Raw genomic sequence first — 20240 nt, forward strand, 5'->3', positions numbered from 1 at the left:
TGCTAATTACATCCTCTTACTATTTAAATTCCCCTTGTGATTTTAGTTGGCTAAGTTATCCAGTTTCCTTCTCATAAAAACATGTAATATTGCTCACTCCAAATAGCTGTGACATGCATCTTAAAAGAAGTTGAATTTGAGTGACATGGCACATACATGCTGAGAATGTTTGTAGACTCCTTAGGGTAAAAGGTTATATGAAAATAGATTAAGAGCACCCCTTAATTTTAACACATTGATTAGTGTTTAAATAGAAGATATGAGAGTGAGTGAAGGATGATTCTAATCTTATAATATTGATGACTAAAAAGATAATGTCACCTTTAACAGAAATTGAGAAGTTTTAGAAAGCATTTTGTTTGAGGAGGCAAGTAAGACTCAGAAACAATCACACATGGTATTATAACATTTATTAAACCTAGGCCACCAATTATTGGAGTAAAAACTCTATTCAATAAAAACTAATGGGAAAACTTGGAAGTAATCGGGTAGAAATACAGTTTACATCTTATATACCATGATAAACCCCAAACATATTACCTAAATATAAAATGACATATAATTTTAAAATTAAGAACAAAAAAAGGAGATAGCTTTTACAACTATAACTAGAGGAATAATTCTTAATAAAATAAATGGCATTGTGATCATATAAGACAAAATAAGTAATTCTGTTATATAAAATTGGAAAGATTTTACGTAAATAAAATAAATACAATTAGAAGCTAAGTTGCCCATTATTTTTACTCTCTCCCCATAAAATCTTAGTCTCTATCCAAGAATCTATACTACTCTTTGATTCTGGTACATGCCTCCTTCCTCTTAGCAGACAAGTAATGGACTAAAAGTATAGAAAGAAACATATAGTCTCAGACATAGTCAATATGTTGGTTTATTTTACTCAACTATACTTGTTTATTATAGACAAAATGTATTTCTATGGGAGAAATTAAAGTATAAACTTATTAGAAATGGAAAAAAGACCATAAATAAAACATTTTAAGGAAAAAAATGAGTTCTGCTTTGTATATGTTTCATTAGGGCATATATAGTTGGAAATATGCAATAGGCAATTGGCAATATCAAACTGGAATTCAGTTTAAAAACCAGACAAACAAAAAGACAGGACAGGATATAGGAATCATCTGCATGGAGATGAAAATTTAACCCATGGGAGTAGATGAAATCGCTGAGATTAAATGATATAGAAAAGAAGGAAGGAAGGGGAAAGGGAGGGAAGGAGAGAAGGAAGAAAAAGAAAAAAAAGAAAGAAGGAAGGAAGGAAGGAAGGAAGGAAGGAAGGAAGGAAGGAAGGAAGGAAGGAAGGAAGGAAGGAAGGAAGGAAGGAAGGAAGGAAGGAAGGAAGGAAGGATTCTAAAAAAATTTAATTGGTACATCAAAGAAATCTCTTGGGATCTACTGTTCCCTACCTCAAGTCACCCACCTCAACAATGAGAGGAAGATGTATTCTCATGAATCTTCTTCAGGGCCAAATATGGTCATTATAATTGCATAGCATTCAGGTTTTATTTTCAGGTTCCATTTATATTGTTAGGGTCATTGTATATATATTGTCTACTTGATTCTTGGTTACTTCACTTTGTTTCAATTTATATATCTTCCTTTGCATCCTTGTGGTCTTCAAATTCATTAAAAATTTTAGTTCAATAATATTTCATTACTGACACAATTTGTTTAACCATTTTCTTAGCTGCTGAACATATACTTTCCTTCCAAAGGAACAATTTTAGTTTAACTGAGTGCTTTTAAAAATAGATAAAGTTCAATTCCTCCCCTTCAATACTTTCTAAATGAGGAAACAACCAAAAAAGTCAGATATTTTATGATAAAACTGTTGTCTGAAATTGAGAGCAAACCACATTAATCAGATATAATTTTAGTAAGAATGCTGAATGGGTCATGTCTGGCACAAAAGAAATTAGCTTGTTTTCCCCCATTTCTATGCTGTCATATGTCCTTGACCAGTGAATGTTATGCAGCATCAGAAAAGATGCAGGCAAAGAAAAAAAAGTTTTATGTACAAAAATGGAGGAGAAAAAAATCCATTTCAGAGGTTCCTGCATCATTAACCTTTTTTCCTTGATCAAATGGCATGTGCCAGGAGTAGAGAGTCAGTGAAGCAAACCTATTCAGGGAAAGGATGCTTGAGAAGAGACTGAACAGTGACAACTGGATGTCAATTTCCTAAATGAATATGGTAACTTCCCATGTCATCTGTCAAGAACTTGGCCCAGCCTTCAGTATTTAGCTCTTCTTCAGAGTTATGGTTGTTGTGGATAAGAGAAGCATTTAATGGGTGCTGTCTACACTGCTCCAAGCAACCAGATCTGGCAAACTGAAAAGAGAGATTAATTGGAATATTTCTTGGGCCACTGGGGGAAAAAAAAAAAAGTAACTTTGCTCTAAGATAGAGATGCTAAAAGTCAGAAAGAACCTGAAAAAATATGTAGGCCATCTGGTTATCCATATAAAGTAGATGATTTACATGGAATCCCATTAATTCAATTGTTCTAATTCTATTGAAATTATCTTTCTGTTTAGTTTTCTGTCTTTTGAATAGTAACAAAATTGTCTAAGCTGTGCTTTATTCATATTAAAATGGGAGGAAATGAGAAATATTGTCTAAATTGTTCCAAACATGAAAAGTTGAAGGTATTAAGTTATAGTATTGAGTTCGAATGGCTTATTCTAATAAATAGCCTTCTAATAAATGCTGAAAAGATATCTTGTACAGATAAGAAGTAAAATATAAAAATGTATGTGACTATGTGGTAAAACCACGTGTTGGGTAAGCAATAGAGCCTTGTCAAGAATTTACCTGCTCTAAGATTTCTACTGACCAAGAACCTTACCCTTGAATGAGAGGTTTATCTATACAGCTAAAACTAAGTCTCTGAAAAATCTCAGAATTTTTCTTTAGAATTCCTTGTTACATATATTTCAGAATTTCGATATGGGAAATATGATATATATAAGATAATTAGTTTTGCAAATCATGGCCTATGCCCCAACAAAAGTAAAACTCTACATTTATAGATGAGATTAACCACAAATTTAATATCAAACACTTTTGTTTAATTGAAAAATAAAAACAATGTGAATTTTTAAAAGGAATTAAATATTAAAACCTCTGCCCCTACATATAGAGTTATGTCACTTCTATATTTCCATTGCAATGTAATCTTTTCATCCCCCTGGGGCAAAGGGAGAATCTGAATTCATTGATAAGGGGAATCCTGGAACAAATTTCCCTCCTTGAGACCACCTTGCCTCTTCTTAATCCCTACTAATTCCCTAATGTAGCAGGAGGAAAAAAAAATTTCAAGTGAATGTTTAAGGTTCAATGTATTCTATCTCAAAGTTTTACAAAACTCTCTCAAGGCAGGCAAGAATATGTTTAATCTCTCTGCTTAGTTATTAGGTTATAGAAATCTTGTTTGGAGTCTTGGGTTTTGGGACTTCATGGCCCTGCCACTCTATATAACATTCCTCTAACTTCTTCACTCTGACTGTGACTGCAATTTGCTGTCACTGCTGACTACAACTTCATAGAATCACAAAATTTTAGCATTGAGAAGTGTAATATTCTTCTCTAAAATGTAATGTTCTCTGGGAGCAAGTTTCTTGGAGGGTTTCTGGGAGCAGCCTTCCTTTCAGTTCAGTAATCACCACAAGTGCAGCCAGAGATTAAAGTCCAAATCCTTCATTGTCTCTTTCCAAATCTTGTTTCCTTTCCTGTAGCCTGGTTAGCTTTCTTAGAGGCCTTCTTAGTCTTGGTTCTGAGAGCTTGAGCTCCCACCTGCCTTCTCTGGCTTCTGACTCTCCCCTACTGAATCTTGGTTAAGGCTCCTAGCTTATATATGCTCTTTTAAAGGTGTGAATCTTGTGGAATTATAATAAGTACTAAGTACATGTACTGAACTAGAGAGCTGTTAAGCACCATGCTAAATTATCAATTCCACTGACTTAGCACCTTGTTTCAAGTTCTGGCCCATGTTAGAGAAGGACCTGAGAAATTAGTCTGATTCATATCTGAAAAAGTTTCACATTAACAACATACTGAACAAGTAATCTTCCAGTCTTTGCTTGAAAACATGTAGTGAAGCCTTTGAAAGAGTTCTAATTATTAGGAAGTTTTTCCTAATATCAAACCTAAATTGGCTTTTTTTTTTACAACTTCCACCCAAAATCCCCAGTTCTGCCCTTTGAGGCCTAATTCCCCCCTCCTACATGACATCTTTTTAAATTCTTGAAAATAGTTATATTACTCACTGAAGCTTGTCTGTTTCAGACTAGACATCACCACTTCCTCAATCAATCCTCATATGTCATTGACTCAAAGTTCTTATTTTTAAGGTTGTCCTCTGAGTGTTTTCCACCTAATTAATATTCTTTCTAAAATGTGTGTAGGACTAAATATAATACTCCAGATACTGGAGGCTAGTTGATACAGTGAATAGAGAACCTAAAATCAAAAAGACCTGATTTAAAGTCCTGCCTCAGACATTTACTAACTATGTGATGCTGGGCAAAGAAAATAAAAGAAACATAAAAAAATAACAGCTATGTCTTCAGATGATAATTATCATTATCCCCTCCATCCCAAATATGTACTGAACTCTGATAGGTGAGCTTTTTTCTTGCATAAAACAAAAATCCCCAAGCCACTTCCCATCTATATCCAAACTAGGCCATGGGGGAAGTAATCCTCCTCCATTTTTTACTACTTTCTTTTTATGTAGAGTTTTACCCTATTAGAATGTAACCTCTTTGGGAACAGGTGACTGATGTCTTATTTTTTTATTTGTTTTTTTTCCCCTATTACCAGCCTCACTACTGTATGACCTAACATGTAGTAAGCACTTAAAAAGGTTTTTTTCTCTCTTTCCTTCTGCTCCCCTTTTTTTTCTCCTTTCCTTTCCTCTTTTTCTCCTCCTTTACTTGATCTTCCTTTTTCCCACAATTTTCCTCTCCATCCTTAAATAATTCCATGGTTAATCCTCTTGGAATTATCCCGATTCTTCCAGAATTGTATCTTGCTTTTGAATTCCTTCTCTGTTACCTTTTCTTACTTCCAACTTATGTACATAATTTTATAAATCCAATTATTTGTTGCCTTTCCTATAAATTCATTTAATATCTTCAGACAATTCCAGTTATTCCTTAAAAGAACTACTTTTCTTTTACATAACAAGCATTTCATTCCTGAGGATTTCTCATCCTTCCTGGGATGGTTTTCATTGTAGAATTTTAGTCCATGGGACTACTTTCCCCTAGATCTGATGAGACCAATCATTCCAAAATGTAAAGTGGTAGGTAATCTATGTCTGATTTTCCTCTTCTTATTTGCCACAAATATAAATAGTATTCATTTTCTTCCAAAGATCCCATGATTTCTTACCCTGAAACCATATCTCACTTATCAGTGAGAACCCTATGGAATAGTTTTTCCTCTTGTTGGATGCTCTGCTTTTTGAAAATAAAATCATCATTAAGACAAGTCAAGAAATTATTTGCTCTTTATTTGTATTGGAGAAGGACCTCCAACTGATATTCTGATAATTAACCATCTCTTTCCATCTCCATCACTACTATATCATGCCTCTATGCCAAGGTTGTGATATTTCTTGAGCTCCTCACCTATCTTTTTCCTGGCCAGTTCTTCTCTAGTATATGTCAATGGAATAAGCTTCTATTTCTTCCTCCATTGATCCTCATTTAATGCTTTTTACCATGCTTCTTTCATCTAGTTCTTTAATTTCTTCATATGACTATAACTTTTTAAATACATAATACTATACCACTCCACAATCCCTTTTACCTATTTCATACTTTATCAATGTAGCATACTAATATAGACTCACATTTAAGTCCCAGTTATCATGCACCTACATTCAATGACACATAGGCAGTCAAATGTATCTATTTAGTATAGGACTTCTAATTGCTCCATTTCTTAAAAACTGCCTTTAAGAACACTAATCAGAATATTCACCCTACTACTTTTCTGATACTAAATGTACAGCATTCTCAGTAAGATATTCCATGAAATTTCTCTCAATGATTGATGCTTTCTAGATGCTAAGCACTGTAGGAAATGAAGTCTTAAGAAGTTTCTCTTCAGTCATAACCTTTATAGTTTAAAAAAAAACTTAGGAATTAAACAATTAAAAGCAAAGGTTAAAAATGTTATAAGAAATTTAAGAAGAAAGATATTTGGGGCAGGGAGATCAGGGAAAGTTTCATGAGAGAGGTGATACCTTTTTCCTTGTCCTTCTTGTACCACAGAACTCTGAGAATTATAGAATTATAAATTTAAGTTTAGAATGGATCTTAGAGGTTATTAATTCCAATCTTTTCATTTTATATCTAACCGGGGTATAAAAAGATTAATGACTCCCAAGAGCTTACAGGTATTAAGTGGTAGAGCTGATATTTGAAGCCTGATCTTCCAAATCCAAATACAATATTTTCCATTGTATTACTTTGTCAAAGTAAACATTATTTTTATTAGATGCTTTGAATTTTGTATTGTGTTTTTCATACAGTCAGCATGTTCAGTTATAGATACCAAATATGAGGAAGATCTAACATCTTATATTTCTCAGTTGACACAGATATCACATCTGATACATATACAACATTTCATGCTGTACTTCTCCACTTTACTACATAGAGATTTTCATTGTTGTGTTTTTTGGGACTGAGATTGAATACTGTATTTCATCAGAATATGAATGCTTTTATGTGCTATTTTCAAAAATTATTTATTAGATATAAATGTAGACATATTGGTTTGTTGATTTTTCTGGTTATATTTATCAATTCATATGACTCTTCCTATATTTTTTCTGAATTCCTCATAATTGTGATATTTTATGGAATATGAGTAAAAATATATATCTAATATTTCTCCAATTACATGTTAAAACAATTTTTAGCAATTTTAAAAAAGTTTTTGTTACAAATTCTATCCCTCCCTCTTTTATTCTCTATTCTCTCCCTAAAATAAGCAACCCAATATAAATTATGCATGTGCAATCATGTTAAACATTTCCATATTAGTCACTTTCTATGGGTAGATTTGAATTTTTTTTAATGAAAGAAATAAAATGAAAAATAGTATGCTTCAGTTTACAATTTAGACAGCCTCAATTATTTCTCTGGAGGTGGATAGCAGGCTTCATTATGAGATTGTCTGGATCATTGTGTTGCTGAGAATCATTAAGTCATTCACAATTCTTCATTGCACAATATTGCTGTTAGTTTGTATGAAGTTCTTCTGGTTCTGCTCATTTCATTTTATATTAGTTCATATAAATCTTTCCAGGTATTTTTTCTAAACTCATCCTTCTTGTCATTTCTTATAATACAATGATATCCCTTCACAATCATATATCATAGGTTACTTAGCCATTCCCCAACTGATGGATATTCTCTTAATTTCCAATTCTTAACCACCACAGAAAGAACCATTACAAATAGTTTCATACAAATAAATCTTTTCTCCCCTCTTTTTTATGTTTTTAGGATATAGTCCTAGCAGTGGTATTATTGGATCAAAGGATATGCAATTTTATAGCCCTTAAGGCTATTCTGCTCTCCAGAAAAGTTGGATCAGTTCACAACTCCACCAACAATGCTTTAGTATCCCAGTTTTCCCACCCCCTCCAAGATTTATAATTTTTTTTGTCATATTAGCCTATCAGATAGGTGAGAGGTTAAAAATAACTTTATACATTTATCTATCACAAATTTCTTTTTGCCATTCCTTAATTCATGAACCTTTTATTATTGTTTGTTAGAATTACAAAGTGAGAACTCAAGTTGTCTGGACAATTACAAGATATGGAGACAAGGTTGTCTCCAGAAACTACTGATCGCTCTCTGGGAGGAGATCTGCTGTCCCAACTCCATCTCTCGGCCAGATTCTTCTTCCTCCAGAGAGCTGCCAACTCTGGTCCAGAGTAGACTTCTCTCAGACCCAATGTTGTGCTTCTCTTATCCTCCCAGAAAGTAAGCATGTGAGAACTCAATGGGGCGTGGGGAAATATTTCCACCAATGAACTTGCTCCTCTTAGAATTCCTAAGGTGTAAACTCCCTTTAAAGGCCCAAACCAAAGGTCTGAGCCAGAGAACTGTCAAGTCAACCTTGTCACTGTGCAGATAACCTGAGTTCTCACCTTGTAATCCTAACAGTTGTTTTTGTCTATGAATATGTTTTATATATAGAAACTTTCTGGTTTCGATCTGGGGATATGTCCAACTAATGATTTTATTACATAATTAAAAATTGTTTCCCAAAACAATTGGACCCATCCATAATTCTGCCCTCATCATTTTAATGTGTCTCCTTTGATCCCTCTAACATTATTATAACATTAACTATTTTTGTCTTTTATTACCTTTGCCATATTGATGGAGAAGCAGTGGAAAGTTGTAGTTGAAGGGCCTTGTCATAATTCTGGTTTTGCAACTACTACCTATATAACCTTGGGCAAGTCAATTAAATTCTCTGGACTTTAGTTTCTCACTGGTACTATGAGGGAGCTTCCCTAAGTGGTCCCTCCCAGCTCTGTGTCCTTGACTCTATAAGTAGTCTAAGACAAAAGTTTAAAATTGTTTTAATTTGTATTTCATATGAAAAGTGATTTGAAGAATGTTTTGTGTGATTATTGATATCTTGAAATTTTTCTTTTGAAAGCTTTCTGTCTCTATTTTTACCTCCCCTTTCCACCTCTTCACCATAGGATGTTCTGTGACTTCTTTAAGATGACGAAATAAAATGTTGATGTAAGGGGATTGGGTAAGAGAAAAGCTGGATGATAGCTGTCTACTCATATGGAAAAAAATACATTGCTGGGATAACCAGGACTACCACTTGGAATGGAGTATCATGTTTTCTCTCCCTATTTCATATATAAACACTGAAGCCTGACAGAGACTCATTGCATTATTCCACCTGTCAAGTGATATATAATAGTGATAAATCACTGTGGTGTACATCCTTCAGACAGTCCCAGAGTAGCACAAACCAGGGTGCTGCTTGGAGCATCCTTCACATTCTTAGAGGAAGGATAGCACTATACCTGCTTTAAAGCTTATTTGCATGGTTGACCCATTTACACCACCCACACATCAATACATAATCCTGAAGCAGTCGTATTAAAATGTCAATGAAATCCTGGGGCTTTCACAGGGCTTTTTGATTTCCTTGTTGTGGTTTCTTACCTTTATGAAACATTAATCTGTAGTACCATTTTCATTTTCTTTTTAGCACTGACTTGATCAGTTATGTCCTACTGAAGAAATCTTGTGTTTTTATATTTCTGTGATGGATCATTAGTAGCAACCATTTAAAAGGACTTAAAAGAAAACCAAACTAGAAAAATCCATACTCTCTTCAAATTTGTATGCAGGTTCTTCACCTTTTTAAAAACTGCATTACCTAAGGTTTTTTCTAGTTTAGTTTTATCATAAGTTCTTTTAAAATTTTAATTATATCAACCACCACCACATCCATTTATGAGGCTTTACCAAGCACATTCCTCAGAACAAGTTCATGACTATCATTGAAATGATTCTAGAGACGAAAACTGAAGCTAAGTGAATATGCCCTATGACTTTAAGGGAGAACCAAGATTCCAATCTAGGTGATCTCTTAACAATCTCGATGCTTCTTCTACTATACCACATTGCTTTTCATTCTTAGTCAGCTCAGATATTTCCTATAAATTGTCAAGTTAGTTGTTTTACTTGTAATTGATTTCAAATTCATTCATATACTATCACTAATCACTAATGGTAACTAATAACATAAGAATCTTCATAAATTCTGATTTTACATGAAATCAGTTTTGAGTCACATGAACCTAATCTTTTTGATAATCATTTATTGAGTTTATTTCATTTTCCAAGACATATAATTTCATAATAAAATCAAGATTCATAGACAGTGGTTTTGAAGATCAATTACTACACAAGAAAGACAGGCTTCAATAGTAATAAAAACAAACTGATATTTCTATATCACTTTAAAACTTGCAAAAGACCTTAAAAACTCATAGGAAAGCTAGAAGCATTTATATACAATGCTAGATATGATTGTCCCCATTTTACAGATAATGAAATGGAGGCTTAGAAACACTGGGATGAGGTACACAGGAAATAGCACTAGATCTCATTTCAGGAACTTGGTGGAAAATCTTACCTCTGACACTTCAGTCAACAAGAATCCAGAAGCATTAATAAGTAATCACAATGTGGCTGGCATTATTAGGCACTTAGGAGAGAAAGACAAAATGAGAAAATTTTTGCTCTTTAAGAATTAGGGATTCTATCAGGAGAGACAACATATATCTACATAAACACATCAGAATAAATACAAAAATAATTAGCAAGATAGGACATTAGTAGTTGGGAAAATCAGGAAAGTATTCTTGTATAAGGTGATGCTTGAGCTATATCATGATGTAAATGAAAGATTTTTAAATGTGTAGCCAAGGAGGGAATGTGTTCTAAAAAGAGTGGAAGGAGGATTGTAAGATAAAGAGATATAGGTGATATAAAAATAATTCAGAAATGGGAAATGGAGTAAGGTATATGAGGAACAAAGAGAAGGCCAGTTTAACTCAACCATAAAATTCAGGAATGTGAACAATCAATATATGATGAAAGTAGAAAGATGGGAAAGGTCTTTAGTTTAAAAAAAAAAAAAAAGAAAGGGCTTTAAAAAGTCAAAACAAAGGGATTGTATTTTATTGTAGAGATAACAAGGAACAACTAGAATTTATTGAGTTAAGGAATGATAGATCAAATTTTCACTTAAGAAAAATCACTGTGGTAGCTATGTTGAAGATAGATTAGGATGGGAAGAGACTGGTGGCAGAAAGACCAATTAGAAGGCCATTCCTTTGTTCAGGAGAGAGGTAATGAGGGCCTGAACTAAAATAGTGACTGTGAATAAAAAGAAGTGATCACATCTAAAACATTCTAAGAAGATTAAAATAGCAATATTTGGCTATTGTATGGCTATGTAGATTTGGGGAGAGTAAAAGGTGTAAAAACTGGTGCATAGGTTATACAACCCAGCAAGACATAGGGCAATTCATTTAGTCTGTCTCAGTCTCAGCTGTAAAATGAGGTTAAACTAGATGGCCTTTAAAGTCTCTTCCAGATTTAAGCCAAACCTAAGTCTCCCTAAATCTGAGTCTAGTGTTCTATACATTTCTCCATTCCAGAAAAGAACATACCAGTAGTCAGGAGAAATGGGTAATAGATCTGGCTTTGCCACTGACTTGCTATAGCAAGAAAATCAATCTAATTAGCTAATCAAGTAAGTTTCAATACTTAATAATTAGTCAATTAAATGTTAACTTCTTTACTCTGGGCATCCCTATAAAATTAAAGGATTGAAGTGGATCATTTCTGAGGTCCTTTCTAACTCAAACAATCTATGTCAAAATTGATCATATGTTGAGGAAAAGGAATAAAATAAGTACTTATTAAGTTATTACTATATGTCAGGCACTATGCTAAGAATTTTATAAATATTATTTCTTTTGATCCTTATAATAATCTTGAGAGGTAAATGCTGGTATTATCCCCATTTTACAGATGAGGAAACTGAGAGAAACAGAAGTTAAGCGATTTGCCAGGTATATATGGGGTAGGAGATTTGAACACAAGACTTCCTGACTACACATCTATATTATTATTCATATTATTATTCACTGTGTCACCTAGCTGCCTTCAGCAATTCTGAGGAAGTTATAAATATCACATAATTTTCTAATTATGTGATAGTTCATGAAATAACTACATAATTACCAAAATGTTTTCTTTGTAATTCAACTCTTTTTTTCACATGAAGTAAATTTGTTTTGGGTTTCTTTGTTTTTTTTTTTTTTTTTTTTTTTTGCTTTGTTCACATCTCTGTCTTTCAGACTCTATGTCTCTGTCTCTGTCTCTATCTCTGTGTGTCTGTTTCTGTCTATGACTCTCTTTCCTTTAGATTAAAAAGCTAATGAAATAGAGGTGAAAATGCTTAAATTAAAATTTGCTAACTCAGAAAATTATATTACAAATAATTAGTTTTCAATTTCTCTTTTGTAGATGTTTATAACTCAGCCTAAATTCTGTACTATTGTGAGTACTCTCACTGATGGGCCTTTAAAAAAGTTAAACCAGGTTCAAGATAGTGAATCCAAATTTTATTCAAGACTATAATCTCACAAGCACCAACCTATGTGGTTTTTATATTAAGCCTTTCAGAACTCCCATTTTAAGGACAAGACCAGGACAATCATGTTACATTCCTTCCCTGGCTTAATTTAGCTACCATGACCCTCAACACACACACACACACACACACACACACACACACACACACACACACACACACTCATTTTCCAGATCTATGTATGAGAATATAAAGAAGTTAACTCCTTCTCACTCTTGTCTTTTTGTTTGTATTTGAATCTCTAGTGTTTAGCACAGAACTTAGAACACAGTGTTTTATTATTTCTTTTCTACTACCTACTATAGCAACCAGAAAAGACATAATAGTTCCAAACAAAATCAAATCAAATAGTGTAAACTAAAAACTAATAAATAGTGTAAACAAAAACTAATCAAATAGTGTAGAAAATTAAGTGACAAGAAAATACCTTAAGAAAAAGATTTTCCCATAAGTTACTAAAACATCAATGATAAAGGGTAAAAACACTGAGAACACACATGACCACATACAGAGAACTATAGCCAAGAAACATATGAAGAGACAACATAAAAGAAATACACGATCTACTATCATGTCTATTTAGAGTAGCTTGAACCTCTGGTCACTTGTCCAATGATGAGTTAATGAGGCAGGGGAGGGGGAAGGAAGGTCCTTGTATTTCTACTTGATGCTGAATGTTGACTGTCTAATGCTGAGTGTCATATTTCCACTGAGTACTGAATCTCCTCTCTGTGATCTTCTCAGTGATGGTCATTAAGTATAATTGGCTGAGCTGCTCTCTGTTACCATCTGCTGAAGCATGAGTGCTGATGAGCTGCTCCTCTGCAAGAGGAGATTATTTATTTTACTGTAGTATTCCTGCCAATCCCAAAGCATAAGAACAGTACAATAACCATTATATCCACCTCTGTAGCTGATAAGAAACCCTCCGGTTAGGATGTCTCTTATTATGTTTTATACTTAAAACCTATCTTGCTAAATTCTCTAAGAACTAGTATCCCTTGACCCAAAGCTCTTCCTTTAGCCAGCTCTGCTAATCCCTAGCTGCAGATCATTTGGTTTCCCTAAATGGAACTTTTCTTCTACCCCTCCCAAGTGGTTGGTCCAGCCATCTATGATTTTAAATTAGAAAATACTTTTCCATTCCTATCAAATCCCTAATTGTCAAGCTGTTGGTATCCTCAAACCATTTCCAAGACTGCACAAAGTTATAAAGGAGTTTTATGGGAAAGGGACACCCTAGTAGTTAGAACTTATTTGCACTTTCAGGTTTTTAAATCATTAAATCATGCATATGTTACTTCATTTGATACTTACCAGTCTGTAAAATATTATCTATCCCTATATTTCAGATGAGAAAACTAAGGCCAAAGAAGGTTAAGTGACTTGTTAAGGTTTACACAGCTAAAATGTATTTAAGAATTTGAAAATTGTCTTCTTAATGCCAAGTGAAGTGCTCTAACCACTTTTAGCTACTCTATGTATAATTCCTGGCTTCTATACAAATCTGAGAGAAAAAATAAAAAGACTAGGAAAAGACAGTAAGACTATAGAGTCCTGAAGAGGAGCATTTATTTCAAATTTCTGACAGCTTATGCATTCTTGCCAACAACATAGTCACTAGTCTTTATTTATAACAACTTCCATCTACAGTCACCCAAGAATTCTTTCTATTCCAATATTCAGTAAAACTCATCTTCTTGTTCCTTGAACAAGAACTTCACCTACCTGTACATTTTTATAGGCTCTCCCCCTGTCTGAAATACAAAGAAGATAACATTTGTAAAAAACTTAGAACAGTGTCTCCAGCACAGTAAGCATTAATAAATGTTTCCTTCTTTCCTTCCTTTTTTTCTTCATTTTTCCTTCCCTATGTACTTTTTTTTCCTTCATTCATTCCTTCCTTCTCTCCATCTAACTCTGCCTCCTGACTTCCTGGTTTCCTTCATATCCTAGATAAAATCTGACTTTCTACAGGAAGCCATTTCCAATCCCCCTGAATTCTGGTATCTTCTATTGATTTTTTTTTTCAGTTGACCTTGTACATAGTCTTTTTGTCCATAATTATTTACATGTTGTCTCTCCTATTAGACTGTTGGCTACTTGGGAGTAAAGAGTGTTTTTTTGTTTTCTTTGTACCCCAAATGCTTAGCACAGAAAAAGGATCATATAGGCACTTCATGAGTGCTTGTTGGCTTTATAGACTTTGAATTATTTTTCAGTTGTGTCAGACTGTCACACAATTTGGAATATATTGGCTATTTACTTTTCCAGCTCCTTTTTATAGTTGGGGAATTGAGGCAAAGAAGTTAATAAATGTCTGAGATCAGCTTTGAACTCAGGAAGAGGAGTCTTAGGTACTCTATCTACCTAATGTACCATCTCACAACCCGCTTGTGTCCATAGCACTATCGAGTGGAAATATATAGTGGAATATATATGTAGTGGAAATAATATTGGAAAGAGTCACTGGAATTTGATGCCTTAGACAACTTGCCTTAGCAGCTTTGTATCCCTGAGAAAGGTTTCTACTTCTCTCAGCCAATTTTTTCTCATTTGGAAAAAGAAGAAAATAAGTGCCTTTCCCTCAGCATTGTTGTGAAGGTCAAATGAGGTTATATATGTAAAGTGCTTTGCAAACCATAAAGCACTATGTAAATGTTCACTATTATGATAGTGTCTAACACTGCTCCTTTTGCAGGAGAAACCATTTAGTAAATATAAGACAATTTTGATTTGATTTAAGGAGGCTAATAGAGTAGGGTAAAAGCAACAGCCTAGTTAGGTGGTACAATATATCTTTATTTTCAAGATAGAGTAGGGATTTTTCCCCTTCAATATATAAAGACAGGTCTGCCTATTTCCACCTCCACATATGAATTATACCAATTTTCATCAGAACTGTTTGGCCCCCATTGTAAATTGCTCCTGCACACACCTGCCTACCTGATAGGCAAATCATGCAAAAATCACTGTGGAAGCTTCTAAAACCCTGATTAATAGAAATTACATGCACATGGGAGAAAAATAGGCTTCTGAAGATGGAGATAGAATCTTCCCCCTGGTCTGTTGTGACTTACCCTCTGCCTTTTTCTAGCTACAAGAAAATTAACTCAAAGGCAATTCCTCAAATTAGGAGTGAAAAAGCAGGCTTGAAATATCCCTGCTTCTGTTTCTTTGGTTCTGACCCAAGGCAATTTAATTTCATATTGGGAAGTCTGTCTAGCTCTGCTTTCCCCTTCCTAATGCAAATATGTAAGCATGATAGTTTTTTCTCAAAACCCAGTTTGCCTAAATAAAGCAAAATAAACTCTCAAGAGGAAAAAAATCTTAGCTTAGGGTTTCTTGTAGTCTCTTCCTTCTCCTGCTCACTCCCTCAAGGAACCCATGCTAGATGTGTCACTTAATGGGAATGGGGCAGTTGATCCAAGACAGTAATAGTATCTACAAGTTCTAACTATAATTGGCTACAGCTTCCTCACAGCCAAACAATGATACCTGTTGGAAATATCTTTCATGGCCAATAGATTTTGGAAAGAATATTTGGTATGAAAAAGCAGGACAAAAGTGTGCAAGTATTCCCTGCATGATATGTGATTATCTTTCTTCTGAGGTATTCAATATCCATCTGACCCTTTAAAAATAAAATCCACCCCACAGGCAAACCACAAAGAAGAAATTGGACATTGTGTAGTAATCATATAGAAAAAAGAAAATTAGTCCTCAGACTTAGATATTTTACAGGTGATTCTCTCCCTGAGGGAGCTTTAGTCATTATTTGCATGAGGAGAAAAAAATCCCATTAAATGTGAGGCTTAGAAAGCCTGAGCAATAGATATTTTTAAAAAATCTTTCCTTGGTTATTAGAATGGGCAGGTTTGTAGCCTTTTAAAAATTCAATCATCCCAGCAAAATTTATCAAGTGTGGTGGAAAGAATACTAGAAGAGCTTGGTTAGGGTCCCAATTGTGAACTAAGAGCGTCATTTTGTCCTAGTCTCATACTCTCTGAGTCTAACTTCCTCATTTCAATTCAAATCAATATACGTTTTATATATATATATACATATATATATATATGTGTGTGTGTGTGTGTGTGTGTGTGTGTGTGTGTGTATTTATATAAAACTCAATATGAACAAGATATGTGCTAAGTACAAGGGATAAAAAGAAAAATTTAAAAACAGTACCCACTTTTAATATGCTTTCAATCCATTGTGAGTATCCCTTATACTAAGAGGAATAATCATATTCACAGTACCTACTTCAAAAATCTGCTTCAGGTTCAAATGAGAAGCTATTTTTAAAGCCTCAGATGCTTGGGAATTATCACTATTTGTAGATTTTATTGGTGTCATCTATTCATACCTCCACTAAAGTTCTACTCAGCCCTACTCATGCATTGTAGAATAAAATTAATACTATGAAGTATTAATATAAATAAGACATGACTTAAATCAATCTCACACACATATCAGATAGGCAAAGTTTACCAAAATTAACAAAGGAGGTGCTACAAGAAATTGGAACATTGATGTACTGTTGATGCATCTATGAACTGATCTAATCATTTTGGAAAAAAAAATTCAAAATATACCCCATAAGTTACTAAGCTTTGCATACTCTTTGCCCCAGAAATATAAATATTACACCTATATCCCAAAGAGATTTTTTAAAAGAGAGGAAAAAAGACCCATATGTACAAAAGAAAAAAATTTATAAAAGCTTTTTGTCAGGGCAAAGAAAGTTATCTACCAACTGACAAAGATAATAGACTCATGTGTAAAGAAATGCATTTATAAATATTATCAACATGGTGATTTGTTTTGACTATATATATTTTACAAAGGTTTTGTTGTTTTTTTCTAGTTCAGTGTAGTGGAAAATATATGCTTGTTAATTTTTTTTAATTGTAAATAAATTGGAATTAAAACATTACAATACGACGAAAAGTAGCTGGATTTATCATTAGACCAAAATTCAGGTCTTTCTTCTGATACCAGATGTTTGATTAAACTAATTATTTAATCTCTCTGAATCTTACTTTCCTTACCTATAAAACCAGGAGTTTGGATTAAATCACTTTGAAGAATCTTTTCAGTTCTAGACACATAATTCTATTCCTGAATAGTAACCATCCATAATAATATCCATGGTAACCATCCATAATTTAGATATGAGATAAAACATATTTAGTTACCATTCATGATCTCAAAATCAATTCCACATCAATTCCATTCTACAAAACAATAACTTGACATAATAGAATTGTGGAACTTTAGATTTGAAAGATACATTAAAAAACTCTGTAATTCAATCTCTATGATTTTATAAATAGAGGAATGAAAGTAAATGTTTACTCATTAAAGAAATGATAAAATTCAAATGAGAACATTCCTTGATATCTAATCCTTTGATCTAGTCATTGTCTTGTTATTGAATGTTTTTAGAACATTATTTTCTTTTGTTTGTTTGTTTTTTATTAAAGATTTTATTTTCAAAACATATGGATGGATAATTTTTGAACACTGACCCTTGCATAGCCCTCCTTACCCTCCAACCCCTCCCTAGATGGTAAGCAATCCTATATATGTTATACATGTAAAATATGTTAAATCCAATATTTGTAAACATATTTATACAATTATCTTGCTACATAAAAAAATCAGATCAGAAAGGAAAGAAAATGATTAAGAAAACAACATGTAACCAAACAACAAAAAGAGTGACCATGTTATGTTGTGATCCACACTTGGTTCCCGTAGTACTTTTTCTGGGTATAGATGGCTCTCTTTATCACAAGATCATTGGGACTGGCTTCAATCCTCTCATTGTTGGAAAGAGTCATTCATGTCCATCAGAACTGATCATCATATAATATTGCTAGAATAATATTATTTTCAAATTAAATCTTTTTTTAATTAAAAAAAATCCATATACACAAAAATGTACAAGTTAGAGGAGACAACACTCATGAAACTTAAATATTTCATTTCTATCTTACAACATTTTTAAAAGACAAATTTGGTATGCACACTTAGGCAAACACTTTGTATTTTCTGATCATAATAATCAAGCACATGGTTATCAACAGGACATATTCTGATATAGAAACAACTCAGACAAATGTGGAAAAAAATGGGAAGACAGCTGGCAAAATGGAATGCAAAAAATGTCATGAAATGAAGATTTCACAACCCAAAGCCATAGCTCAACCAGTTGATAAGGTAGGATAAATAACTGCCTTCATTAAAAGACTTCATGAAATGTCAATTATTTTTACTATCATACAACCCATTCTAAGACTTCAGTTGTCAGTTAAATGGCTTAAGAATATATTTCTGTTTAAATTTGTTTCACATTCATTTATATTCTTTCCTCTCAGATGTCCAGCTCATATACAGTTTTCACAAATGTCAAGTTGGGAAAGGGGGGTGATGAGGAAGGTATTTTCTCTGAATGTTAAAATTCAAGGGAAAATTTTCCCAAGAAATTGATTTAACTTAGATAAATTACTAATCCAATTCCATCCTTCTGCAAAATGTAATCTTGATTTCTGCTTTCTTTTGAACTTTTTATTTTCCAAGATTCCTGAATTTAATCAGATAGGAAAGTCCCTCTGTTTGTGTAAGTCAAATAAGTAGCTGTCCTTGGTTCACCATGTCAAGGCCTACATTCATATCCAAGTTCAGCATAGAACTATTCTAGTGGGAAACCAGTAAATATAAGGAATTATTTGTCATGACCATGCCTACAAGTTCCAACTGAATGTTAATTCTTTCCTTTAGGATCCTGCCAGTGACCCTCAAATCTTACTCAGCATGTGAGACAGCATGAAAGATGGGCAACTCTGCACTTTTCACTTACTCTGAACCTATTGCAAAGCCAAGGAAACTATGTTTCTCTCTTCAGAAATCTTAAAATCAATACTTAAAATTTTGAGAATCAATGAACATAAGGACTTTGATCTGACCACATGGACTGTCCTTTAGAAAAATAGTTTCTATTTCTGACTTGTTTGGCATTCTGTAAATTGTGCTGTTGCTGGAATATTTAAGAACCTTGCTGTTAACATTTGTTGAGAAGTCTTTGTAGGAGAATGACCATATTGACTAACAGTACTCTTAGCATTGCCAGATGGCATAAATAGGCCAGATATACATGGAAAATAAATGTTTCCAAATGGTTTCATGCTTCAAAAAAATCAAAGGTCCTCATCATAAATGAAAACACAATACTATGTTTACTTAATGCAAAACAAGTGAATAAATAATCTCTGTTTTTATATATTAGTAATGCTTCAAAACTCTCATATCCCTTACATTATTTGATCCTCATGTATTTTACTATACTTTGATAGGTCTAAGTTCTTACTGATATTGGTTTTTACTCATCTATATCTTCTCATGAAAAGGAGGGAAGGGCTAAAAGAATGGAATGTTCTTATTTCCTCCCCAATCCTATAAGTGTCTATCACATAGAGGGGGTGGGAATCAGCTAAGTATACTTGCCCCTGGCTTCCTTTTCTCCTTTGCTGACTAGATAACTAGACTCTGTTCTTGAGGTAGAGTTGTTCAAGCATGGAGGCAACCATTTGATTTTGAGCAATGTGAATGTCTTGGGTCAAATAATTGGTTAAGGCAGCAGCATGAAAAAGGCTGATGGCAAGAAAAATTTCTGTATCTTAGGGGAGTGTCCCAAAATTGAGCATTTTAAAAGCAGATATGAAAAGGGAATGTTTGTATTTAATATGTATGGGAATGCCTGCCATCTAGGGGAGGGGGTGGAGGGAAGGAGGGGAAAATGTGGAACAGAAGGGAGTACAAGGGATAATGTTGTAAAAAAAAAAAAATTACCTATGCATATGTCATGCAAAAATGTTATAATTATAAAATTAATTTAAATTTTTTTTTTTAAAAAAGGGAATGTTTGAGTCAATACTCTGCTTTCTGCAGAAGTCTAAAATATCCTATTGGTTGT

At 33.4% G+C, this 20240-nt stretch overlaps 1 protein-coding gene across 1 annotated transcript in view; it reads left to right on the forward strand.

Annotated features, from left to right (window-relative positions):
- The window catches only part of TPO (thyroid peroxidase), a 234867-nt gene extending 214843 nt beyond the window's left edge, over positions 1 to 20024 (forward strand). Inside the window, exons 15-16 of the mRNA XM_074284732.1 lie at positions 18355 to 18487; positions 19049 to 20024. Coding sequence (XP_074140833.1) covers positions 18355 to 18487; positions 19049 to 19087 — 172 coding nt within the window. The 3' untranslated portion in view covers positions 19088 to 20024. The remainder of the gene's footprint in view (positions 1 to 18354; positions 18488 to 19048) is intronic.
- The last annotated feature ends 216 nt before the right edge of the window (positions 20025 to 20240 follow it).

Source organism: Sminthopsis crassicaudata, chromosome 2 (genome assembly GCF_048593235.1).
Source record: "Sminthopsis crassicaudata isolate SCR6 chromosome 2, ASM4859323v1, whole genome shotgun sequence".
Classification (NCBI taxonomy): domain Eukaryota; kingdom Metazoa; phylum Chordata; class Mammalia; order Dasyuromorphia; family Dasyuridae; genus Sminthopsis; species Sminthopsis crassicaudata.